Here is a 27,014-nt window from a genome sequence, read left to right on the forward strand (position 1 = left end):
AGTGGGTGGATGGTTTTTTTTCTTCTTTTTTTTTTTGCTACAGGAAGTGATTTGCAGTGTTCACTGAGCCTTTTGTTGAAAAGGGTCCTTCTCATTTGTGTGAGTCATGCTTTTGCTGTGAGCGAGTTGGCAGCTCTAAGCAGGACTGGGATCTCTGTCATAGAAAACTATTACTTCACCCAACCTTAACGTGGAACCATAAGAAATTTCTTAAAAATATATGTATTTTTGTTCTTTCTTATCCTCTTTGCTTTTTTACCCCCAAATCTTGTTGTCCGTCCATGTTGTTATGAATCACCTGCTATGTTAGCACAGGCATCTCTTGTGTTGGCATCAGATTTGCCAGAACATATGCAGGAAAACAGATAGAAGGGCATGCTTCAACGTACCAAGTATAACCGCTTCAGGAATGATTCGGTGACATCGGTTGATGATCTTATTCACAATTTGTCCATGAACAGCAAGGTCTCAGCAGTTGCTACGACTTCAACGGCACCTTCATACCTGGTCTCGCCAGAGGTTCTCCGCAAGGACCAAGAAGATGGACCCAGCACCCTGTGCACTCTCATCCATAAAGTGTCCCACTTGAAACTCTCTAACACAGGCAGCCTTTTGGGTATCAAAAACCTCTCCTCCGCAGTAAAGGAGCTTGCTGTCTCCAAGTTGCAAGGAAGCTCGAGTGCTTCTAGCTCGGCAGCAGGGGCTTCAGACAACACATGTAACCTTGTCTCTGCCACTTCGTGTTCTCAGCAGGACGTGAGCAAGATGAGCATGGGGAAAAAAACACAGTCAGAGGAAATGCACTCGGGAGGTGAAGACTGGAATCAAAGTAGCAGCTTTGTCAATAAACCCTCTCGAGGATGGCTGCACTCAAGTGAGAAGATCCTGGGACCTGGTGTGACGTACATTGTGAAGGTTGGTCTGATTTCTTCCATTCTCTGTTTTTATCAATGAAAAATTCTCCGCTGGTTTTGGTGACAGGCTAGGCAGGCTGAAAGGATCTCTATTTGTATGCTCCTTTTTTTGTGCATAATGCATGGTATGTAAACGCAGAAAGGCAGGGTTGGAAAGCAGTGTTAATTTGTTATATTAGAGCAAACCTGCAAATAGACTATCTGTGAGATAATGTTTTACAGCTATGTAAAAATATTATTTTTATGCTAAAAGCTGGCTTCCTTACTTTTTGTTGTTTTTTTTTCCTTCTTCTGAATTTAGGTTTTCAGTGTTATCTGGTATACTATATATATCTGGGATACATAGGCTTTCAATATGTCTGGTGCAATCTACAGGAGGAAAGAAAGACTCCTTGGTGTGTGAAGACCTGTTTATCATGCATGACATTTCCGTTTGAAAATATCTTTAAGGACATGTGTGTTTTTAAAGTGAAATTATATTTGAAATCTTACAGCAGTAAAGCACAGAGCGTGATTCTTATCTTGTTCCACAAATAGAAATACTGTTGTGGGTAGAGCAGGAAAATGCAGCTTGTTTTACATAATAGGAATTCAGCCACCTTAAATGTTATTGCTCTTTTCAGTTCGTTGGTACTGCATGGCAAGAGCAGCAAATCTTAAGTTTCCAGGGCAATATTTTTGCATGCTTTGAAAGTATTTTGAAATGAACTGTAAAATTCGAGCCTCTGAGAACAGGGTATGTGCAGTAGTCAGGTAAGATTCTGGTTACACCTTCCAGCATAGTGTTCAGTAAGTGTAAAAATAACGTTACCGTCCAGAATTCATTCTTAAGTCACCATGTTTTATTTGCCTAGTGGCTTTTGTATCTTAAGTGTCAGACTGTTTTGTAGCAGGCAACTAATAAGATTTTATTTCCATTTTTGTTCTCATCATATTTTGGGTCTAAAAGTCGCAGCATGAAGTTTATATCAGGATGCTTTAAACTGAGTGACAGCCTTGTTGCTTAACTCTTACCCATTTCTCTCAAGTCTCCTTATCAGAAACAGAGTGCATATTTAACGGCTGGTGCACTAGGAAGGAAGCAGTTTTCATTTCTTTCTGTTAGTGGTGATGGTAGATTTTGCAAGTGATGGTAGCTTGAGTAAGTTGGACAGTTCAAAGTGCTATTTAAAAGGCGCTGTCTTTTTACTAGGTGGAAATTTGCTGGAACTACAAGAGTCAGTGCTACCTTTCAGAACACAACTGCTGCTCTGTAACTGGTTGAGAAGTGGCTTGATAAAAAATGACCCATCGGTGCTAGATACAGTGGTAGCGAGACTGTCATTCTTTTGCCTGGCAATATTCTGGTTAACAGAAGGTCATCTCCCATTCTCCCATCAGCTCAGGAAGTTCAACTGTTTTTATCTTCCATTTGGCTTAGGACATTGTAAGCAGGCCAATAATGACTGTGAGAATTCACTGCTGCTGTTTGTGTTACCTGAAGTGATGATTGTGAAGCAGAGCAAACACAGTACTCATCTTCTTGAGTTAATTTTTCACTGGTTGGCCCTCTGTGTGCTAGAGGAAGCCAAAATCTTTGAGTCTGAGTTGAAAAGAGAATTAAAGATAAATACAAGTGGACTTGTATTTAAAGTTAATAATTAATCCCTTAGTGCAGCTGGTGTAAAATATTTGAAAGCATATTTTTATATAGTATGTATGTTAGACTTTTTAAAATGAATCATTAGCATTATACAGCTTACACTTTAGGTTTTTTTTCATGTCCTTGGAATTTATGGAATCTTGCTGTTTATCATTTCTATTAAAAATAGGGTGATATCTTCAACTTACTGCTTTCTGGCATATTGAGTCACAAAACTGTGCTGTAAATGTCAAAACAGAGGTTAAAAAGAAATATCAAAATCAATGGCTAATGTATGAATGAAAATAGACCAGTCCCCATTAGTTCATAATTTGCCCATTCATTAAGTATCTCAGAATTTTCCTCAGCAACTGCAGCATTCACGTAGATTAGAATAGAAGTGCAGTTCCCACATCATTAAACATTGTGAGTTCCAGGGCTTTTATGCATTCAGACCGTCAAATCAATACATAGATAATGTACACTGAAGGGAAACATTCCTTGGATACCTCATGGCTATATTGACTGTCTGGCGGACTCGCACCATATTTAATTAGTACCATATGCCTCACAGATCATTCCATACGCCATTAGTTAAATGAGACAAAAATTAGATTTGTTGTTAACGAGCAAAGCTTTTATCATTTTGTGTGTAAATGTGCACTGGGTTACTATTTTCTCATTAATTCCCATTCAAAACATGCAAATGATTTGTGGGACAGGGTAAACTCTCACTACTGGACGGTTTGGTGTAATTGATATTGGAACATCTTGAGGTAAAAGGAACAAGGTTCTTACATGCAATATATGACAAATGCATAACGTATTTATGACACCCTTTCCATAAGTTTCTTTTTTCCAAATCCACAAAATAAAAATTGCAAAAGGGAAAAGTGACATTTTGCTCACTGATGCTGGTGGTCATTAATTTTTTGCTAGACTTTACTGCTGTCCCCATCTTTAGTTCACATCTTGGCCATTTTTTAAATGGGCAGTGTAACTGTAATGCTTAAAAATGACTGTAGGTTTATGATGTACGGAAACTGTGATCTGATTATCATGATCTGTTGCGACAGAATTATTTTCAGCTGTAAAACTACTAGCACTTTCTGTAGTCTTTATTTTCCCTGTGGATTTCATGGTGTTTTTTTTTTACTGGAAAAAATTCTTCACAAAAACAAAAAATTAGTTGTGTAACAGATTAGACTTTGGCCATGGCCAAATTAGGAGACATGAAACAGGGAGGTACTGATGTTTTATTTGACACTACTGCTGAACAGTTTAACAGATTATGGATTAATGAAAAAAATGAAGTGGTTCACAGTGATGGAAGTCATTGAAGAGTTCAGTGTYTTCTCCATAGAGGGACAGATTACTATAGAGAGTGATTATAAATGATCACGTTGTCAGAAAAACAAATACATATAATAAAAAAGTGTAAAACTATGTAATGTAACACTAGTTAAATGTTTCAGTGAAATCCATTTGTTTCCAATGATGAATGTCTCCTGATGAGTTTAACTGAGTAATTGCATAGATACCTAGGTTTTGTTACAATTAATTAAGAGTACAATGAACAGTCATGATAGGAGGCAAATATATATCTGCCTTTAGATAACTTGTGGTTGAATTTTCTCATAAGTGTTGATGAGTTTAAAACCCCGGCTTTCAGCAGTTAAAACTAAGTAAACCTGAAACACTCTAGCATAATTTATAACCTTGTATACAGCATAGTCAAAAAAGATAACTGGCCTTAAAAACAAGACAGTGGCATAGAAAAGACCTGTGTAAATGTAGTATTAAAAACAGGCACAGAGATAGTATCTGAGAAATAAGAGAAAGAACTTCACTTAAAAGAAGCACCCTAAGCCAGGCAAATAATATTTCAGTGAAAAAGCATATTAAATTATTAAGATTGTAGCAAAGTATCTAACAAGTATAATGCCTAACTGCAATTATTTCTTTAACATTTTAATGCTTTTGTGTCTTGCGGGGGGAATAACAGCTTTTTACATCTGATGAGGAAAGCTGACATCTTTTGTGAAGCTGTTTGAATACATCACAAAGTGGAGGCTTCAGTTCTGCAAACATTTCTGCATCACACTGTTTAAAGGAATATTCTCATTGAAATAATTGAGACTACTCCTATGCTGAAAGTTAAGTATGGGTTTAAGGATTAACCGAATTATTGTGTTACATGCTTTTATTGCGTCCTTTTATTTTGCACCGTGGTATTCCCTTTGGTGGTATGGGCAGGACATGTGATTTTAGCAGATCTCTGCAAGTAGATATTGAATTTGCAAAATGACTTTTCTCTTTAATGGCTAACCCAGACCATGAAACGTAGCCTTAAATGGAGCTAATGTGGTAGAAGCTGCACCATCTGCGGCCTTCCCATCGAAGACCTCAGAGCTCCTTGGAAGCTGCTTCCCTTTTTCCTTCTGTTCTAACCAGAATTGATTTCTTGCTGGTTTGCAGTAGGAGCAAAATACAAAAGCTCTGTGGCTTACTGGTGTCACTCCTTGTCCACCTGTTTGAAAGGTAGCCAAGGTATCCTGTCTAAAAAAGCAAGAGGTTTTCTTGCTTCCTTCTTACCTCTTTAAATGAAGTCAGTGTTACAATCTATGCATTTTTTTAAAAATAGTAACATTGCAGCATGATTTTCTAGTTTCTCTTGGTTTTTGGTTGATGCTAAATTTATCTTTGTTCTTTACAGAAAAATTGATACTTTTGGGGGGGGATCAGATTTAAATTCCTAGTTTTATCAGTCAATTTGCAGTAGCATTAATGGTTTATCACTTACAATCTGAAATAGCCTGAGTAAAACCTACTCAGTAGGTTTTTGTGCATGGGATTCAAATAACTAGAAACGCAGTTCCAAAGCATCCTGTTTGTAAGGAGGTTTGCGTGTTTAAGAAGTGGGTTGTATGTTCAGGCATATGGTAATAATAGGACTGAACACTAATTCTTTAGCTCAGATTCTGCTGTCCCCAACCTGAGTGCCCAAACTCTGCGAGCTGGGGCTCAGGGAATCACGAAATTGGCTTATCTCCTTGGATTTTAAAACTACCTACATGCATTTGGTTAGGCAAGAGGGAAGAAGTAAGTAAAAAAGACAGCTTTGCTTCTAGCAATTCATTCCTCCTAGTATGCCATATTCCTTTGCAATCACCTAGTAGCCTTCACATTTGCTTTCACTGTCATTTGGGCTATGAATGAATGATTCTGATGCTCGTTGTTCAGTTCAAAGTCCCTTTTTTGAGCTCCCTCAATCTGAAACACTGTGGGCCTGTTGTACAGCCCACTGATATTAAAAGAGAGTTTCTCACAGAACTTAAATCAGATCCTATGTGCAGAAATCATACAGGAGGATCTTTATTTATAATATTATTCTAATTGTATGAATCAAGGGTTATTATTGTACAGTTGCACACATTTCAGAAAAAGCAAYGATTTTAGTGCTGAAGAATCAAATTCTCAACATGAATGTCTGATTTGAAGTACGAGCATTTGCAAAATGCCATGGACGCCTTGACATAATTTCCATACCTAGGGTTATTTTGTAAGTGACACAATTTGGGCACTGTTCATGTTGATTTGAATAGTAAAGCCACAGCTGTATTTTTTTTAAGTAAAAATGATACAGTCCTACTAGTTATTTAAAGTTATAAAATCCCCAGGTAAGTTTAGGAAGTAAAACTGCATTCAGCCTGTTTTCCTTCTTCTTCTTCTTTTTTTTTTTTTTTCCCCATGGAAATTGGATTGTTGGTTTCTTTATCTGCCCTTAAATATTGGTTATAAGAAGAATGCCATGTGCCCAGTGTAAATATCTGCCGCTACGGAGAACATACAAATGGACTAAGATCTGGGAGAACCCAGACCTGCCTTTGCTGCTCCTGCCTGGGTGCTCCTTCGTCCTTTAGCGGCATGACCCACTGAGAACCCTTGTTTCCATTAACACCCCAATTATACTTGTTTTATAGGCTGACTTCATGGCAGAGGGGAAAGCTGAAGCGATGAACGCACAAAGTATCAGTATTAAATATTCTTGGTGTTTGAAATGGGACAAATGCAGGTGTGCCCTGGGACAGTGTCACAGAGAACTGGTGATGGGAGCAATGGTGGGACCCACTGCAACCACATTTCAGTCATCGCACGTTTTTAGAGAGAGACTGAGGGAAAATTTAATAAGGGTAATCTAGAGTGTTCGTCTAATAAGACTGATAAGATGGTAGTTATTCCCTTAGATTTTTCAAATAAGTTTTTCATAGGGTCAAAAACAATTTCAGTCTCAAAAGGCTGGCTCTGAAAATTCAAGTTGTGACTGAAAGTTTAAAAAGACTGAAAAAAAACCTTTGAAATTATCCAAGAATGGTAAGCAAAAAGATGGAGATAAAAATAAATCAAAGACGATGCAGGGAGATGCAAAGAAAATATTGTGAGATAAACAGAAAAAACGAACTAGGCCTTATTTCTGTAGAACCAGCACATTATGTTTGTTGATAGAAAGATTTTTGTTTCGTCTTTTTTGTTATCTCAGAGCAGTTCCTGATATTGGATGCATAAATTAACCAAATACCAGAAATAATAAGGACAAGACTGAAAGAGAGAGGAAAATCCTATCTTGGGCACTGCTCAGCACCGTTGGCTTCCTGTAGATACACAGTTACACTAACATGCCTTTATTCCCATTTTTGGCTTTTATTAGCGTGAAAATTATGCAAAGGAGTGCATGTCCTATTGGAAACCAGCATCTTCACTAGCATTTGGCACTGTGTAGCTCTGACAAAGTAATTATCAGAAACAAAGCTGTCTCTTTTCTTATAGACAAGCGTCTTTAATTAGCCACAGGAAATTTTAAAGGTACCGTCCACCCTTTACTTCCCTAGAGGTGAAAATGTTTCAGAAATGCCCGTCTCACCACTGAAGGCAGGTGCCACATTTTATCACCACTTGTTGAGTGCTGATGATACAGTTTTATCCATTTTTAGTTACTTTTTTCTATAGTCTAGGCAGGAATGGAGAGAAGAGGCCAAGCAGATAAACTATGGAGAGTCTCCATCTGAATAGAAATAGTTAAGTGTGAAGCTGCACTACAGACATTACAATAAGCTGTTGAAAACATTAGCCAAGTATTTTGAATCCACCCAAAGCCTTTTCTGGGGCCAGAAACTATGAAGGCACTCCCCGGTATGGTCCTATTCCTAGATGACTGCTATCCTAACTGCTTCAGGAATGCTAAAAATCATCAGTATTGATGATTTTTGACCAAAGACCTGGTATGAAATCAAACTGCACTACCAGTTGTGTTGAACCTGTCTCTCTTACAGCACTTCAGCAGTGTTAAGAAGACAATGAAGTCTGGCTCACTTTGCTGTAGGAGTAATAATAATAATAATAATAATAATAATACCTAGCTTATATGGAATGCTTATTGTTAATAGATCTTAGTGCTCTACAAAGTACTGAAGTTTGTTTACAAGCTTTAATACAAAGTACTCTATAATGCAAAGTGTCAGTCTTTTGATTTTACTGAAGAGGAAGTAAAGACTTAGAGGGTTTAAGTGATTTGCTCGAGGTTATGCAGGAAGTTATTGCCAGAGACTTGCACGACATCTAAGAGAGGCTTAGTGCAGTGCTCTTCCACCAGACCATACTGCTCTTTAAAGCTGCTAGAGCAAAGGTCTGCTACTGTGAATGGGACTCCAGCCAAGCACGTTCTCCCTTCACTGAGGGCCTAAATTAGTTCACGAAATCTGAATGCTGGTACTTATGGTGAGAAAAAAAAAATTGATTTCCAGGCTCCCAGGTCTCCAATTGAGTAGGCAGACTTGGCAAATCGGAAAATATCTTTTTAATTTGCAAACTGAGGATATTTATAGCAGAAATTGTAGTAGAAATTTTGGAGAGACAAAAAACCAACTTTGCCCAGCTAAGCAGACCTTTACTTTGAATTACAGTCTTCTGTGATGTACTTGTAGCAGTTGTCAGAGGATCACCCAACACAAGGCGCATGCCACAGCAGGTAGAGAGAATGGAAAATTCCCTATTAAATACATACCTGAAAAGTGTTTCATAAAATGCAATAAGTTTTTCACAAGCTCAAAGTTAATATCAGGTATGGATGCTTTGCTGGATCAGAGTCATGGAGAATATCTTGAATACAAGATGTGAGATACAAGATAAGTATTGTCTGTGTTAGAGATTTAGTCTCTAGGTTAGGTTGTGGTTAGCAATATTTATGAATGTATTTTTTAGATCAGTGTTGTGAATAGCAATTCAGGTTGCTTAATGCTAGGCACAGACGCTAGCCTCTAGTAAGTTAAGTGAGAGATGTCTCAAGAACTAGAATTGATGCTAACCCTGTAGGGTTTGGTGGGGCAGACTTTTCAAGTTAAAACAAGGTTGAGACAACTTACAACACTGTGTATTTGTATAGAATAGATTACCCCACGATTTCACACTGTTCAATAATCATTCTTTTATTAAGGCAATAGTTACACTGGATAAATGGCCTGCACATGAAGCAGGTGCACACTGGAAGAGAAAACTTAAAACACTGACTGTTGAAGATCTATCTTTCTGCCATTTTGGACCTTTTGTAAATTAATTTTATAGTCAAAAAATAAGCAGAGAGCACTAAGTGAATAGAAACATCAACTGAACCCCTTCTTGCCATATATTTACTTTGTCAGGGAGCAAGAGCAGGGGGGCGGCTGCATGAGGGGTCACAAGCTGAGTGGGAGCTGAGGGTGCCCGTCCCGAGCTGACATGGGGCAGGTGGGGGTCCCAGGAGAGGTGGTCAGGGCCATTGGGACCTGCTGGGACCCCCACTGCCTTGGGGGCTGTTTTCTAGGTGTCTTCATGGCCTCTGTGCTGCAAGGACACCTTCTAGAGATTTTTCATGCTTTAAATCGATCCCATGATGTCTCTTGCTAACCTTACTTCTTCTGTCTTCCACTTCGCAGGTGATATTTTGGACTCTTTTACTGCGAAGACAGATAGCTGGTACTTAAGCATAAGAAAGAGAAAGCCTCTTTTCTTTACTGGGTTGATAAATACTCAGGAAAAAGATGTATTATAATTGCTGGACTCTTGCGATGAGGAATAGAGGTACATGTAGCACTGACACCAAGAAAAGGACTCCCTCTCCCCCTCCCCGGATTTTTCAGATTTTCAATGGTAACACTGATAGTGTCTTTCCTAAATCATACCCTCAAATGTATAAGTTTGAAAGCATATTGGTATAGCATTTCAGGTACTTAGCATAGGTTTATATTCAGCTTAGTGGAAAAGCACCTGTTAGACCTTCTGTCTCCTGGTTCTGTGCTTTAGTAATACCCATCATCAAGCAGTTCTATTTGATGTCTAAGGTAGCATAAATAATAAAATAAATAATTCTAGCTACGGTGTCCATATTTATGGTTTTGAATATCTAATTATGATTTTCCACTATTGAAGCAAAATGTTTTGGCTGCGGAAGCCTTTGCATGTTTGTGTTCAAGGAATTTTGATGCAGAACATAAGCTGCTAGAACTAATCTGCATGGTGCTTTAAAAGGCAATGTATCTTTTGGGATATTCTAGGTAGCAAACAAAGTAGTCTGGAAAGTGTTCTCTGAATTAAAGTATGCACCAGTGAAGATGAAGCAATTCATTTATGATACAGCAATGCATACTGTAAGTAACTATTCACCTTCATTAATATCACACTGTAATAATGGCATTCACCCTGCATTATATACCTTGAAAATTACACCTAAAAAGTATTGAACTAAAGTTTTTGCAAATGGAGTCAGTTTTTTGCTAAAACATTTGCACGTACAAAGATTGAGGCATAAAGCAAAATGTGTTTGCATGTATAATAATAGGATAAATGGTTGTCCAATATGTGCACTTCTGATTCTAGCATTTCTGAGTTTTTGCACGCAAACACGTGCCTGTGTAAAATAAGAACATAAGAAATATTGTAGGTGAAAAGCTACTGATATTTTTTGTGGAATCTTGTGAAAGCTCAATGTATTAAGCATCTGTACTGTGTGAATATTTTTGAGCTTGGTGTTGGCAATCTTAATTCATGCACACAAGACTAAGAAATGAGAACTAGGTCCTTATTTTAAACATGTGATGTTTTCAGCTCCATTTGTGATGGAGATTAGAAAATTGTCAGAAGCAAAATTTGCTTCCCAGTAGTATCTTTTCCCATCCTAGCAAGAAATGAGACCTAAGAGTTGACTTAAAGAAATTGCTTTTCAGGATAAGATAAAATATATTTGTCTCCCCCTGGCTGAATCATTGGCCTTTTTTTAAAGGGATTCTGAATGATTACCATATGAGTTGATTGTGAGATTTTACTAGAATGTTTTCGTAGGGGACAAATGTAAAACCACTAGTATCACTATTAATATCCAAGAGATTGAGAACTGTAGACATATCCCGCTTGGTATGAACTTCTTTTCTTCATGATGTTTATGGGAGAGGCTTTTTTCTTTTCTTGTTGATAAGATGACCCCTATTCTTGTGCTGYGTGAAGATCTCCACAACTACTCTTGTCTATAACTCCAATACAGGAAAATGTAGGGCAGGCCTTAAATTCTAGTTTCTTCCAGCAAGATCAGGTGAAAATACGTTCTAGCAATAGAGGGGAAGAAAAGGAAAAAGCAATTTCCAGCTTTGTAAGCTTTGTAAGCTTTGTAAGCTTTGTTTTTGTTGGCAAATCTTGATATCTTCTTATATATAAACATGCGTGTCAGTTTATTAATAGAGATACATGGCTGTCCACCAAAACATTAAAATAGTTATACTGCATTTCAGAAATGAGAAAAAAAAATCTTTCTGTTACCCTTTTATGATTCTTGATAAGCGTTCTCAAGAGCAGTGGCACTGTGTGTTTGTATATGCATGAAGTCAATATATAGCACTTCCAGGTCTGTGTATATATACATGTATGAAAAAAAGATTTGTTTTATGTTAAGGTAGATTGATTCTTCTTTCTCATTTAAACAACTTGATGTAAGAAAAATTCATAAAATAGAACAAAATAGCTGCCTTTCTTTGTGTAGAAGCCAATTTTTTTCACTAGCAACAGGTTAGACAAAAGTAAACTTACTTAGCTGAAAAAGTTTCCCAGTCTTTCAGTATTAATTAGTCAATGCCAGACAGTTTGCTTTTCAGTTGATGCCAGAATCCTTCTGGAAGTCAGTCTCCCTTTAGTTATGGTTGAAAAAATCTATATGAAAATCTTTAGGAAATTCACTGTGAAACGATTTAAATGATTAAAAGCCAGGCATCTAGCAGTCTGCAGTGACTCACAGTCATTCAGTGAAAATTTTAAAACGTGACCTGTCTTTTTACTATTTTATACTCTGGATGCTAAACAAACACCGTTACTGTTTGGTGCAGTGAATCAAAATATATCAAGGCACTGGTATACAGRGAAAGTCTTATTTCCCTGCAGTTTCTTATGAAAACGTTGTATAACTCTACTGTGATAATTAAATCAAGAGTTTATGAAGCTTACCTCCTTTTCCAAGGGACTTTAATGGCATAACTTTAGCAGCATTCCCGTTACTGGAAATCCAAGCATTCAGTTCAAAGAACAGAATAGAAAAGCAATACATTGTAAACTTCACACTTTGCCAAAATAGTATTGTATTATGCTAAAATAATATTTCAATTAACCAATAGAAGTATGTAAGTATATAGAAGTGATTTCTGGGAGATTTTGAGCTCATACCGAAAATGCATGTATTTATTTTCTTAATACATGCCTCCTACATCCCTTTGTTATTACAGTTGTGCAAAACAGCCTTGCATTCAAATAGGATATGACAGCTCATTGAAAAAATAGGCTAACAATCGCTGGTTAAGAATCATTAAAGTCTGCATATATAGGGGACATTTTATAAGTATTTTTATACTACAGAAGCCAGTTATTGTACAAGACAAAATGGGAAAGAGCTACTTTTTGGTCAAAACTGGAAGTACCCTTGGGAATATTGTGTTTTCCTCTCACCCATTACTGAAGAAGTAAGCTACCTATTTTTAAGAGAAATGCAAACCTATTGACAATCATATCTATCATCATTTCTACTACTTTAGAAGGTCTCTTAGTTTACTTGTCTCATGGAGCAATTTGTGATGATAAATTTGCAGCCAAAGGGTCAAGGCTTATTGGTAGCTGAACCCTAAAGAAGACATGTTTTTAGATTTTCCATCCCATTTCCATTCGATCAATCCTTGCTTAGAGTTTTCTGTCTGGATTAGACCGCACATTCTTTAATGAGAAAAAACCGTTTGGGGGAAATATTGATTCACTATAAAGCTTTATACATGATTACTTACAGATATAAAAATTACCAACTGTAAAAGTATGAAAGCACAGAAGAGCGCCTGTTTTTCACAGTAGCATATGTTTATGACACATTTTTAGTGTTAGATTCTGACAACATCTAAATATAGGGCTTTCTCCTTATTCACAATAAGGCTGCCAATGTTTCTTTCATGCAGCATTACTGAGTCCTAGAGCAGGTGTGCTGCGGTACAGATACCATGGGAAGCGTGGCAGCAATGCAGAACGTTTCCCCCCACGTACACTGTTGGAGCGCAGTCATCAGACTTCCTCGGAGGACTCCTTCTTCAAAGAGTCTGGAAGATGTGTGTTGCCCCGTGGGAATGAAGAACCCAGGGATGTGGCATGGCTCAGGGAATACATTACACTCCCTTAAGGAGGGTGGGGATGGGGCCCCTCTCTTGGCTACATCAGCCTGCCGGTCCTCTGAGTTGATGCAGTCACTGTATTGCAGAAGATAATTGTGAGGATTAGTCTGGATTTTCTGAAAGTGTATGTGTAATGAGAGAGCTCTGAAAAATGTGCATGTTTCTTTATGTAGCCGTGGGTGCATGTTTTACACGGAAGATTAATGATTTTCAAGGAACTGGCTACAGGAATGTTTTATGTTACTTTAGAGTGTACCTGTATAGGATAACACTCCTGTTAGGGAAGACTTCAGTATCATGTTACTTGATAGCTAAATGGAGCAGTCAAAAGCAAATATGTATATCCTAAACTACCAGAGAAACTGAAATCTCTAACAGCTGACTTAAAGCTCTGTGACTACTGTTCATAGAAATTTACTTCCCTCTGAATATCCAGTCTTCCTTCTGCCCACAGCTTTTTCTAATATTATAACTCACCCTACATTAGAAATGTCACAGAATTAGTCTTCTGTTCCATCCTTCTGCTTAAATACCTAGGTACGCTGACGCAAATCTGAACGGCTGTTCAACTGTTAGGCCTTCCTCCCACGGTGCTGCTATATGCCCAGTGGGTGCTGGCTAGTATTTGCCAAAGGCAGACTCTTTTTCCTGATGAGCGCTTTGGGTTACCAGCAGCACCTGCAGCGAAAGGGTGTCCTTGCAGACTTGCGTGGTGGCAGAACTTGGGTGGGATGTTTGCCACAGCAATAGCAGGACAACATACACCGATTTTTTGCTTTCCAGGAAAAGGTTTGCCTGGGCTTTGGCAAACACTCTCAAGTCATTCTTAATGCTTGACAGGCATTAAGGTAAAAAAAGAAAAAAAGTTTTTGACAAATACTAAGAAAACATTGCATTTATTTGGAAATATGGAGAAATGCCTCACTATACAGCTATCTTTTGTTCTGATTTGGCCTCAGAATGGTTCCTATGTTCCTCTGCAGTAGCTGACTCTTGAGTGCAGAAAGCTTTGCTGAGTTCCCACAGAGATCTAGGTTCCGGTCCTGTAGCCAAGCCCCACTCTTTGGTCAATGACTTGCATCAAAGTGTCCCTTTATATATACTCTTTTTCAGTGTAAATACAGTAACTCTGCTTAAAAGTCCTCATAACTGGTCATGACATCAACTCACATCTTAACTCTTGTCTCCTGTGCTGATGGAATGCATATGACACAGCTTCAGTCTTTGTTATGCAGAGATGTCTTCAGGATGTCCCTCCTTCTAAACCAATTTTTTTATTCAGTGATGTGAATTCAAAACAGAGGCAGCCTCAATATTTAGCCTGACCATTTACCATTTTTACCAATGAACCATTTACCTGTTTTGAAAGGATTTAAAGGTCTTTCTGCTGACTGGCAAGAGCACTTATGCTTTTTAAGATGCTGTATAAGCACATTGTATCATTCATGTGGAAAACAATACAATACAAACATATGAGAACCATAAATACAGGTCAGTATTAGCCCTCATTAAAGACTAAGCATATTAGCAAGAGTGAAATTAGAGGTAACTGTGCTTAGACGATAGCCCCTGAAAGAGCCTGCTAGGTTCCAGGATAATGAGAAATGCATCCTCAGAGTTATTTAGCACACTCTCTTTCCTTCTTTCCTTCTTTCCTTCTTTCCTTCTTTCCTTCTTTCCTTCTTTCCTTCTTTCCTTCTCTTCTTCTTTCCTTCTCTTCTTCTTTCCTTCTTTCCCTCCTTCCCTCTTTCTGTTTTTCATTCCTAATTGGAGACCAGGTGGTTTGGGATTCACAAATATTGTAGGTGAAGAAAAAGTCTGGTTTCCTATGCATGGGCCATTCACTGTGCACAGGATGTGGAGCCACTGCTCCCTATTAGAAAGAGGATTCCCACAGTTATCCAGGCACAGAGCCGTGCCTCCAGGCCTTCTGTGCCTCCCACACGGATCAGATGAGCTAGCCTGATGCAGGGGTGTGAACACTGTGTAAAATTCAAAAAGCAAAGTAGCAAAACTACTAGTGTGAATGCATTATGTCCTCCTTATAAAGACTGCCTCAGTAAGGATAGCAGAGTTGTCTGCAAAAATGTCAAGCAAATGTCTGCAAAATGTCACCTTTCTTCCTGAAGATGTGGAAGGAAAAGTCCTCCTGACACATGCCAATATCTTTACAGCATTCTTTTGAAGTAAGAGGATATCCTATTTCTATGGTAAAGTATTTTGCTATGGATAACAGCAAGGACAAATCTTTAAGTATTCCAGATTTTAGGTAGAACTCTGTATCCCGTTTGCCTTTAAAACAGCAAAGACTGTATTGCTACTGTATTTTTTCACACAGATGTTGTAAGTCACTTCTTACTGCCTCTGTTAATGGATGGATACTGTGAAGGGACTGTCAGCACCCAGTCGGAGGGTTATGTTATAATTTAGCAAGGACTGTATATTGATTTCCTCACTTTTTGACTTTTCATAAAACTTTACTGCTTTAATGAATTATAATGCTGCTAAGATTCCAATGTCTTCATGAAATTATTAGATCTACTGCTAAAGGGTGCTATGTAGTCTATTAAATATGTTTAACTAAGCTATGATCTCCTTATGAAGTGAATGAGCAAATGTGTATTGTGATAAGCTAGCTTCTCCTTTTGTGATCTTTTCCTGCTGATTAGCTAATTAATGTGTAGTGCATGTCTCAGTCGAATTACGTTTTCAAGGTAATAAATGTTCAGTTAAAGCAAGATTAAATAAATTACCAAGTACTGTGGCTTTTTTATTATTTAATTTTACTATTGTATTTTTACTTTATTTTATTATAAGGGTGTACATTCTGATTTCAGTTCCTTTGGTTTTTTTTCACTGCAGTGGTTTAAAAAGTGGGCTTTGAAAATTCAGTTTTGAAAATTTCAAGAATTGTGGAACATCTATTAGTGCTCTTTTCACAAGCCCCTTGCCCTTAGGCTGTTAATGGTGACACTTGAGATTGGAATGAACTATCATTTTGATGCATAAATAAATGCATGTTGCAACAGAAGCAGGTTAATCAGAATATGAAATAAAAGCTCTTATTTTGAAATAAGTCCTCACCTGGAATTAACTAGCAATAGTCAGTTCATACTATCTGGCAATTTACTTTCATGATGTACTTTCATTTTGGACAAGCTCTTTTGCCAACAAGAGTAAAATGCAGCACAAAAAAATGAATCATGAAAATGTAGAGATATGACTCTAAATACACATGAGGAACAGATGTGGCAAGTGAGAAGATGCTCGCTTTTGCATACTTTGCGAATAAAAGCACAGTTTAAGCCTGAGGGTTAAGAACTTACATTGCATTGACTGACTTATTACAGCTTACAATATACTTCAGAGCTTTCTGTCTTCAAAAATTAGATCTATATATACCACCCAGAATCCCAGGACACTGAAGCTATTTTTGAGCCCCCAAGCTATTATCAGCAGTTGTGCACTGCTAGAGAAGACTCCAGATGCATCAGTATTTGTATGCACTGGCTAATTTATGGCAAGCTATGCCAAGTGCATGTCTGTTTACTGATATAGCCATGCTCTCTCTTACCTAATTTGCACAAGGCTCTGTGTATTTAAGTACAATCTGGAATATTTTGAGCCACCCAGCTTTGATGACAGTCATTGAGTTACACGGATTAAAAATGGTCTATCCTAATTTACTAGGAATAGCCATATTGTTTTGGTGATTTAATGATATTCTAGTAGTTCAGATTCAGAGGTTAGGAGTCTTTACTTAGTCTGAGAGTGAGTGATGGGTAGTTATTAGCACTGCCCATGTTCTGGGCATATACCCATCTGCTCTTAAATATACTAGATATATTAGATATAGTCTGCCCCTGCTATTTGTCACTCCCAGGTTGGACTACTGCAGTGCTGTATGTGGCTACATCTTGCTACATTTTTATAAAAATTTTTGTTGCTGCTGCCAGCTTCTGACTCAAATTGTGGAAGATTTCTTCCAGGAACTTGGTGTTCTGAGTGAGCTTGTTATGAAACACTGAACAAGGTTGTTCGTGTTTGCGGAGCAAAAGGCAACTCTCACAGCACCTACCCTCATTTGCCTTTTCTCTTCCCTTCAAGCACATGAACGCACTCAACGCTCATTTGTTGAACTGCCTGTTTCGAATAAATGTCGAGAAAACTCAGTACCCTTTCTTACACGGGGTACAATAAAAAATTTGCTTGTCAAACAAGAATTTTCCGACTGAATCGCAGAGAAGACAGAGATACCTTAGGGAATACGGAAGAAGTCCTCATCTATGGGACAAACTGTAGATACCTGAGATATATGGCCTTCTCTTATTTTTCCCAGAGAAATTATAACTAGTAAAGAGGTTGGAAACTCATGCAGTAAGATGCGTTTGATTCTAGGAGTACGTGACACTGTGCTTTTATATTTACATCAGCTCCCTACAAGGTGCTGCTTGCAATGCAAAGTATTAGTCACGAGTCCAAAACCTCTAAATGGGAAGGGATTCATTCATCTGAAGGACTGTTCCTCAGGACATAATACCATTCAGTGAAGGTAACACAAGCTGGAATCTCATTCAAACATAAGAAAGTAGGCAGAAGGCAGAGCATTATCTAGGAGCGTTTGGAACCAATGTAGTCCCAAATTATCCTACTTCAGGGTGGGCTGCATCTTGGCATATTTGCTTCCTGAGCAATGAGAGGGAGGATGCTAGTGGGAGCTCATAAATATCACAGTGCACCGTAGCTGATTGGTTAGCATATACATTAAGTGTTTGGAGGAAGAGGAGCTGTTTTAGAAGTAGTCTGTTTATAACTATATTTTAAATGTTTCATGGAATGCCTAAAGCAAAAGATAGCATTTCTTTTTAATCAGTATATTTATTTGCTGAATAAATGAATAATTTATTTACTTGCTATCTTGGTTGTATGTCTTCTTTCTGTGGATCCTTGTCAGGATGTACTTCAAATGGATATTTTTAGAGATCAATGTTGGTCTTGGGGAATAATTGAAGCATAGCAGTAGGTGAGTTATATGTCCCTGTAGTTGGCCTTTGGACCTTTTGAATGTCAGTATTTATAGTAATTTTGTTATTTGAAAACATGCCGTGGTGGTTAAGTGTTCACATCTTTTATCCCAAAAAATCAGTTGCCATCTTTGCCTTGATCAGTCAGGAATACTGCAGCCTTACTATGTTGTGTTCAGCTGTCTCCATGCTATACATAAAACAAGTACAGGATAATTTTTCCATCTGACCTTCCTTCAGTCTGGTTTTGTCTCTACTTTTGTTAATGCAGATTAGGTAGTATGACTCAAAGGAGTCTAAATGCACGCCTTCTGAGTTTGTTTATGGGTATTTGTCTAATTATTTGTGTGTTTATTTCAACAGTGCTTTGTGTGCACATGTGTTTGTGTATTTATTTGCACGCCTGCATGTACTTGTCAAATTACCTTTCAGAGTTTGCTTCTAAAATGTTGGACCAGATTCTCAAAATTGTTTGATTATTTAGCTTTAAAAGACTTGTGGCAAATATAGAAAAGCGAAGGAACAAGTGCAACCCAAAAGTGTTTGAGTATTGAGTGGTCTAAGTGAACAGGTTGAAGAAGTAATCAAAACCAAATATTTCCGTAACAAACTATCAACAGGATACCTTGGAATAGTTACACCAATTTGCAGCATAATTAATTATGAAAATGTCTGAAATGAAATAAATATTTGAGAAAATTTATCTATTAAAAGATCATTGAACTAAAACAAGGTGACACAAAGGGTATAGGAAACATCTTTCATTGCTGTATATTGGCATAACTTCACTGAGTTCAGCTGTTTGCTTCAACTGATGTTTAATGAACTTCAAGAAAATCAGATCACCTCCTCAGATACTTAAAAATAGAGATAATGGCTTAACTTCCTGCATCAGAGCATGAAAATGTTGTTCCGGATGCTTTAAGTACTCAGAATAAGTATATGTAAGAAAGGAATCTACTTGTATTAAGATACAAGGGGTTACCAAATACATAGTTTGCACTGATAGGAGAGTGATGATAATCTAAAGAGCTTGAGGGTATGACCCTTAGTTCCTTGTGCCATGATCTCTACATACAAAAAGTTTTCCGTGAGGATTTTGGAAACTTTCAAAAAAACAGAAGATAAGATGCAAGGGAATTCTAAAAATCCGGGAAATGGATCTAAACCTTCCCAGAAACTGTAGGCTATTACAATCCAAATTTGAGTAATTTAATAGGAGTCACTCAGTATTCTGGTTTATTTTATTCAGTGTTCTAATGACTTCATGATATTTGATAGGAATAAATTAAATAATAACGTACATTTGAAAACAAGCAAGAAACTCCCTCAACTTGTAAACAGCCTGTGAGAGATAGGTTTCTTTAGAAAAAGCATCGCTGAAATTCTAGATAGCACAGCTAGCAATGTGATAATTCCCTAATCAAAAGATTGTGAAACAATACCAAAAAAAACTTCCGGGTAGATACAAAATACTGGCCTCACTTGATTTTTTACACCAGTTTCATACCCAGATAGATTGCATTATGCTGCAAATAGATACTACACTGATCTAAAAGCACGATACTGGAATAGCATTATCAGGCCCATTATCTGAAGACTCATCCCTATTTCACCTGACTTCCAGAAGTCAGGTGAGTAGTTGAGTATTTAATATGCATGCAAAGCTACCATCATGGGCTATGCCAATCATGAGTTGGTTTAAACAAAGGATAAATTATAGTACTAGCTGCTACACAAATATCTGAAGAGATCTGTAGCTGCATGTAGACTTTTTCACATGCAAACCATGTCTGCTTTTGGAAGCTAGTCCATAAGATGCACCTGAGTTTTTCTTAAACCTCTGATAGACATTGTTATGTCTTAACATATTTTCCCTCTTTTTCACTGGGATGTAGGACAGAAAGAGACTTTCTGAGTCAGTAAATCTAGTCTTTTCCTAATATTGGCCAACCTGTTATGTCATTCCTCTCTTGAATGACTCTGTTGAAGCCATCTCCCAGCTTGTGTTATTAACATATTTTATTAACATCTTCCCATATCTATATACCAGTGTCATTAATGAAGATATTAAATCACATCAATCCCTGAGCTGATCTTTAAGGAATATTTTTGGATTCCTGGTGGTCTTTTCAGCTTTCCCTGCCATAATTTACCTTTCTTGCACTAAGCCTTATCTCTCCCTCTTAAATAATACTTTTCCACTAATTAGTGCTAGATGGATTTGCTTTACCACACTTCCTTTTACATTGATTTTATTTTTACTTTGAATAGCTTTATATCTAAAATGGATCAGTTAAGATAGGTGAAAACTAACAAGCACATCAACCCATTATGAACTAGGTATATTACAATGATTAGATTAGACATAAAAAGATATGTTGAAGCAAACTTGAGACTTAAATGAAGTAAAATGTTTATGAAGCAAATCTGTGACATACAAGAACATAAGAATAGAAATTTGGCTGATACTTAGGTTAAATCAGATGTAAAAATAAGGACTGTACAATGCCTTTTAATGATTAGTTGCATTTTCTCCTAGAACTCCACAATAATTATAATAATTTTTATAACTGTTTCTTTTTCCCTACAGTACTTGGGGTGTATAGAAGTCTTACGCTCAATGAGATCTCTTGACTTCAATACTAGAACACAGATTACAAGGTAAGACTTTGTATAAATACCTTTTAAAGTAATTTCTGAACTGTGTCCCCAAAGAGAAGAAACCAGGAAAATGGCAAAACATATAGTAAATAGTTTTCAGATAGCTTAAGTCCACTTTTTTATTTTGCTTTTACAGATAAATCTTTCACCTGATATTAATATAGCTCCAAAAGAGCTTAAAGGATATTTTCTTCCTGGTCTTTTGGTGTGCCAGGCCCCTCTTGAAAATTATTGCAGGTCTGTTGAATGGTGCTGCCCAAGAAGGCACTTATCTGGACACTGCTTTAGCGACATTTAAGCCAATGAGAATTAGAATATGTCTAAAATTTACAGTGTACTTGTCAAAATTAGGCTAGAGAGCTGATCTGGAGCCTCGTATTTTTAGGTATTTGTAGCAGTTTCTTATGAAAAGATATAAGATTACAAATTAGCCATAGAAAAAAATTTAAATGAAAATATACTAGCAGAAAGATATCACAAATGGAAATATGTTGGCTTTTCCTGACTCTTCATAATGAACGGTTAATTTCTATTAGGTCCTCATTGCAATTCTTTTTTTAAAYGTATCACTGTACTGTTCTAAAAGGAGTACATAAATATTGGGTTATCTTAAGAAGTATCCATTAATCATTTTACTTCTAAAAGATATTTTCTAAGAATTACAGCAAATAGTGTTTTGCAGGCATTTTCACTTGACAGGCTGAGCTCATTGGTTTTAGAGGACTAGGGTGTTGACATCTTCTAACAACTGGAGACCACAGTTTCAAATTATCATAGTCAAATTCTGACAGCAAAGTAATAAAACAATGCCTTTCGAAGGAACAAATATAAAGCGATATGAGTGTATATAACACTTATCTTCTGAATTTAAGAAGCAGTGAACTTCACCTCTTGAGGCGTCTTCTGGTTGCTGGTGGTCTATCATGAACCATTGCAATATCATAGACAGCTGATTATTTCTGTTATTAAATAAGAATAATTGTTGCTAGGTTGAGATGCCATTCTTACGCTCTGTGTGCAGAATTGTTGTATATGAGTACCTTTGCATTGACTTTGAGTTATGTTTGCCACATCAGCTTTGAGTTGGACCCTGTGAGTCCTCACAAAATGTTAATTATTATTTTGTCAAGGTGCTGTGTTCATGAGGGGCATGAAAGTACAGGGACAGATAAATGAAAGGATTTTGGATTTTCCTTTCAGACAATCTAGACTATGGAGGTATTTGAAAAATTTCCTAGTGTGCTATTTTGAACTCACAGTGTACATTTCTGTGGTATTTGCAACAGTGACCTTTTAAGATGAGTTCATGTCTAGGCAGACTTGTAGTTCCAATGCAGGTGGCTCATCTGTTTTTAACATGTGGAAGTTAAATGATGCTGACTTATAAAACAACTGTGATAGTTACTTGTTTTGTATTCTGTACCTGAAGGTGGACCAAATTTTGCTGTGTTTTTCTGCAGCGTTTCTTTTGCTGTATGTCTTCATTGGGATAGCATTTTGTTTTTCTTAACTAGCTTAAAGGCATAACTGTACGATTAATACTTAACATATTTGCTGATCTAAAGCAATATGGTCTGCACAAACACAGTGTCACTGTCTTACAGTTCTTTCAGTACCTAAATGCTTTTTGGCTTTTACTGTGAATCAGACTGTAATTATAATTTTTTTCTGTTGAAGTTATAGAATATTTGACTACATGCTGGTCATTTTCTTGGCTCATCTTCCTCTGACCACATCTAGAGCACAGGATATTTTTTCAAGCAGGAAGCCGTATTTTCCTGTTTGTTGTTAATTTTGCATTTGCAATTTTCTGTTTATCATAAAATAATGATGAATGATTAGCTCCTCATTCTGATCACGTAGTTCCTGATCTAAAACTTTTCTGAAGTTAGGAGTTTTTAGATGAATTTTGAATCAGGATCTCAGGATCTAGTATCTTAATCTTCATTATTCATTAATTCATCTGTCTCTAGAAATCCACATGCCATGTCTGAAATGCCTTTTTTTCTGACCCTTGGTTATCGCGTATGCCACTTCTCTCTGCTGGCCCTGAGTAGAAACTAAACGCCCAAAGTCTGATGAGCAACACTAATTGCCAGAAGCAAAAAGTTTCTGTGGCTCAGACACAGGGGAGCTCTGTAGTCTCTGGCTCTGCTGCAAACACTGGGCGTTACTTTGGAGAAGTTACTACTCTCAGTCACATAAAAATGTGCAGTTAAATGAATTAATTAGTGGTTGCAAAAAGCACTTAAATCCTTGGGTGAACATTTAGAAATTATTTATGAATTTGGCTAGGATCTACAGTTACCTAGTGAATTTGACACCCATATTACGCGAGAAGTTAATGGGAAAAGGTTGCCCAGTCTCTTGAATGGCTTTGAAAATCCCAGCCATTATAATTAATACATTAGAAAAGCATATGCATGTACCAGTCTGACAAATGAAAAACCGTGGCTGCAACTCCAGGAACTGGAGTGAAGCCCCAGTGTAAACAATCTGGTCAGGGATCTTTCCTTTCTTGTCACAGTCATGCGTAAAATCACAGCTACTCTCAATCTGTGCCATTTAATGCTGTTGTACCTCACATGTGACTTGTTTTTGTTTTGCTTTTTCACTTTTTAGAAATTTAAATGTTAAACTTCTAGCAATGAATTTATCTTTGTGTGAAAGGAATGAGCAAGCACTTTCACTTGTCATACTCTTCATCAGGTCTTAACAACCTTGTTGGTGCCTGACAAAAGGTATTGTTATCCTAATTTGGGGTGTGATTTGAGGAAAAATGAACAGCTATGGCTAATTTATAAGAATATTTTTCTTTTATCAATGTACATTTAAGTTTCAAGATTCCTTCGCTACAGGAGAAATAGGAGATCTAGGGTTGCATTAATCAGTCGTATTGTACTTATTCTTTTGTATAATGAATGTAATATTATGTGAATCTTTCTTTGAGCAAATAAATGGATGTGCAAGCCAAGGGTCAGCAGTTATGGATAATGATAAATAAAAGCCAGCTGAATCCACGTGTTGCATCATTAATTATCCAGTGACAATTCTTGGAACACAAGTGAAATCAAGATAACTTCCTTGGGCAGCAAGATGAACAGAAGCGTTTCATTTTCAACATAGAGGAGGAGCAGGAGGACTAGCAGGCCAGACTACTGAGCTAACAGCAGCTGGCAAGTGCTTCTAAGCTCATCTGAAACCCACCATCATCGTCACAGAAAGAGGCCACTCTCAAGGTTGTGTGGCCAGGCCATTCGTGCCCTCAGACTTTTTATTTAAAAAAAAAAAAAAATCAGGTAAGATATTTTTGCAACATGTGCAATGTTTGCCGTTCATCTAGTATGTTTGTATGCTTACTGTGAAATCTGTTATAGTATAATGAGTCTTCACTACCATGTTGCATGCATGAGTGTAGCTATACACTGGATTGAATTATAATAATGTTGCATGCACTGTTTGTCGTACAGCAGTGTGTGGACTACAAGGCTGCATATTCTTTGTTGTTGTCTAATTGAATGCAATATTAGTTTGCTGCATGCAGCTTCAGAAAGTCACACCTCCCCATGCTGAGCAAAACATTATATTGCATGCTGTGTTAATAACAAGTAGATCAAAGGGCTGAGATACTTTATTTTAGCGATGGGCCCGAATCCAAACCCTGATCCTAATTCTCTCCCTGAACTTTGTCGGGCTGAACTATTTGAAGTGAGATTCCTCTCCCAATTTGGGGGCTGAACCTATCTTTATTAAAAGCGAAAATCAAACCCATTCTTGCACCATTGTCCCAAGCTTTTGGAAGGGAGATAATGCAAATCCAGATTTTAGAGCTGGGTTCGAGTCCCCTGCTAAACAACATGAATGAAATTAATTTACTATAGTGTTTCCTTCAACCATATCTGTTCTTTGCAGAAATTCACTTTCAACAAGCATCACTGAAAAAGGAAAGAAGACACTGGAAGGGAAGAAATGGCTCCACTGTGAGTTCTGAAGACAGGTAACATGTTATCTGCAGTGAATTCCATATGTTTGCTCAACCTCTTCCTTAACGTATACACTGGCCTGGAAGGTGAGTGGGGTTCACCCCTGCTTTCTGCTACGTGGACTTGGGGAGGTGCCTAGGGGACTCCCGAACATGCAAACCCAGGCTGTGGGTCTGGGCTCACAGCTATTTGGGGAAGGGGTGTGAACGAGAGTCCTCTTTCCTTTTGCACGGTTTCTTCAGGGCTGAGCTCAGGCAAGCGAGGGGTGCTGGCTGCTGCTGCCCTCCCCAGGGAACAGGATTCCAAAAAGTGGATGGGGACATGCTTATAATTCCTACAGCATAGCCCCACTAAGTGGGGCAATGACACAAAGAATGACTGATACTATCAGGGAATAATTTACATTTGCTTGTTTAGCTCCGATTCAGTGGCACAGAAATGGGTTAGAATAAACAGGCTTTTGTGTGCTTAACATTTAAATCTTTCATTTTCAATGTATTATTAATGGCAAAAATGTTGATTAGTATTTGGATTAATTTGATTAATATATGGTAATGCAGTGCCTGAATGAGAATAATTAATTGAGCTGCCCCATTCCACTTGCCTTTGTGAGAAAGCAGAGTCTCTCAGAGGATGGGGAAAGTGAAGAGTTGAAAGCCAAATAGTCACTGAAGCAGATACAGGTATAGGTCTACCCTGGGTTTTCAGAAAGTTGGTGAATCCATATAGTTCTACAGAAGCAGAAGGTCTGAAGCAGAGTGGTCTTTATGTGTTTTAAACACAAATCTTAATGCAAAGTCAACAATTGCCTTACTCCTCGGCAATAGAGACACTCTGAAATTCTTCTGTTAATTGTACCTAGAGACTTTGATTACATATAGAAACCAAGGCAATTTGTTTGTCTTTTGTGTGTTATGTCTAATCACATCAGACAGTTCATTGCCACTGGACAATCCTTGGCAAAGATGGCTTGCATATTTATAAAATGCCATATATCTTAAGGGGTAATATGAAAGGTCAGTGTTAGAATGTTAATCCTCTAGTAAAAAAGAGGTTTTGGAAGATACCTATTTCCAAAGTCATGCTTTGGAGTCAATTAGGAGTTAAAGAAAATTATCCCTTGGACAAAGTTTTTAAAATTTTATTTATTGTGAGGTTTCCCAGGTTTCTCTCCGAAATATCTGTTATGGGCTACTTTCTGAGAGAGAGAATATTATATTAAATGACCTGAGGATGGACCCAATTTGGAGACTGCTATGATCCTGATTTAGCAACAGAAGACAGCTTTTATTTCTCTCTGTCCATTTCCCTGACCACTACTTGACTAAACAGCTAGATGCAGAATGGAAGAAAGCCTGAAAACCCCAGAAGAAGTTAAAGGATTAGAGATCCACTTAACAGATCTAGACCTCCAAGTACATTTTTATTTAGTTTGTTGGCATCATTGACCTTATTCTTCACAGATGCAGGGTTGTGCACAAGGAGGATTTTTGTAGGTACGCGTTCGGCTTTCAGTTGATCTTTACAAAAGCTGCAAGCAGTATTTTAAGAGCTTTTCTCTTTGAAAGGTACCCTTAGTTTTGGACTGTGATTGTCAAAGCCTAAATAATGGTTAATCACGTATATATAACTGTGTTCTCTGCAGCGGAGGAACAGTTGTATGCATCTTTGGCCATGTACATTTGCTGTAGCCAAGGAAAAATGGATATGTTTGCTCCAGTTTTGCCAAGTTCAAAACTGACTGTGTGCACATAAAATGAATGGTTACATAGCTAAATAAAGTGTGCTGTTGGATGCACAGTTTCACTCTACTTTTCTGAAGTTCGGAGCATTGTTCTGACCATATTAGAAGAAACCGTCAAGAGCGGATAGATCTCTCTGCTAGTGATGAATAAAACAGTGAGAGTTTCTGAACTTTTGTATTATAAAAGAAGGTACAGACTGTACTGAAATTGCCTCAAATATCACTTGAAGTTGCATTATCTATACATACTTAAAACAGAGCCCTCATTAAGCATACGGATGGATAAAAAGTTTCTTTGACAGTAAAAGCAAAAGAAGCCTCCTGAATATATTGACTTCTGTTAGCA

General features: G+C 37.4%; 1 protein-coding gene across 1 annotated transcript in view; it reads left to right on the plus strand.

Moving 5' to 3' along the window:
• Window positions 1-254: 254 nt before the first annotated feature.
• The window catches only part of SHC3 (SHC adaptor protein 3), a 59,668-nt gene continuing 32,908 nt past the window's right edge, over window positions 255-27,014 (plus strand). Inside the window, exons 1-2 of the mRNA XM_026064070.1 lie at window positions 255-915; window positions 20,871-20,941. Of these exons, the coding sequence (XP_025919855.1) occupies window positions 376-915; window positions 20,871-20,941 (611 nt within the window). The 5' untranslated portion in view covers window positions 255-375. The remainder of the gene's footprint in view (window positions 916-20,870; window positions 20,942-27,014) is intronic.

Source organism: Apteryx rowi, unplaced genomic scaffold, assembly GCF_003343035.1.
Source record: "Apteryx rowi isolate R43461 unplaced genomic scaffold, aptRow1 scaffold_208, whole genome shotgun sequence".
Lineage (NCBI taxonomy): Eukaryota > Metazoa > Chordata > Aves > Apterygiformes > Apterygidae > Apteryx > Apteryx rowi.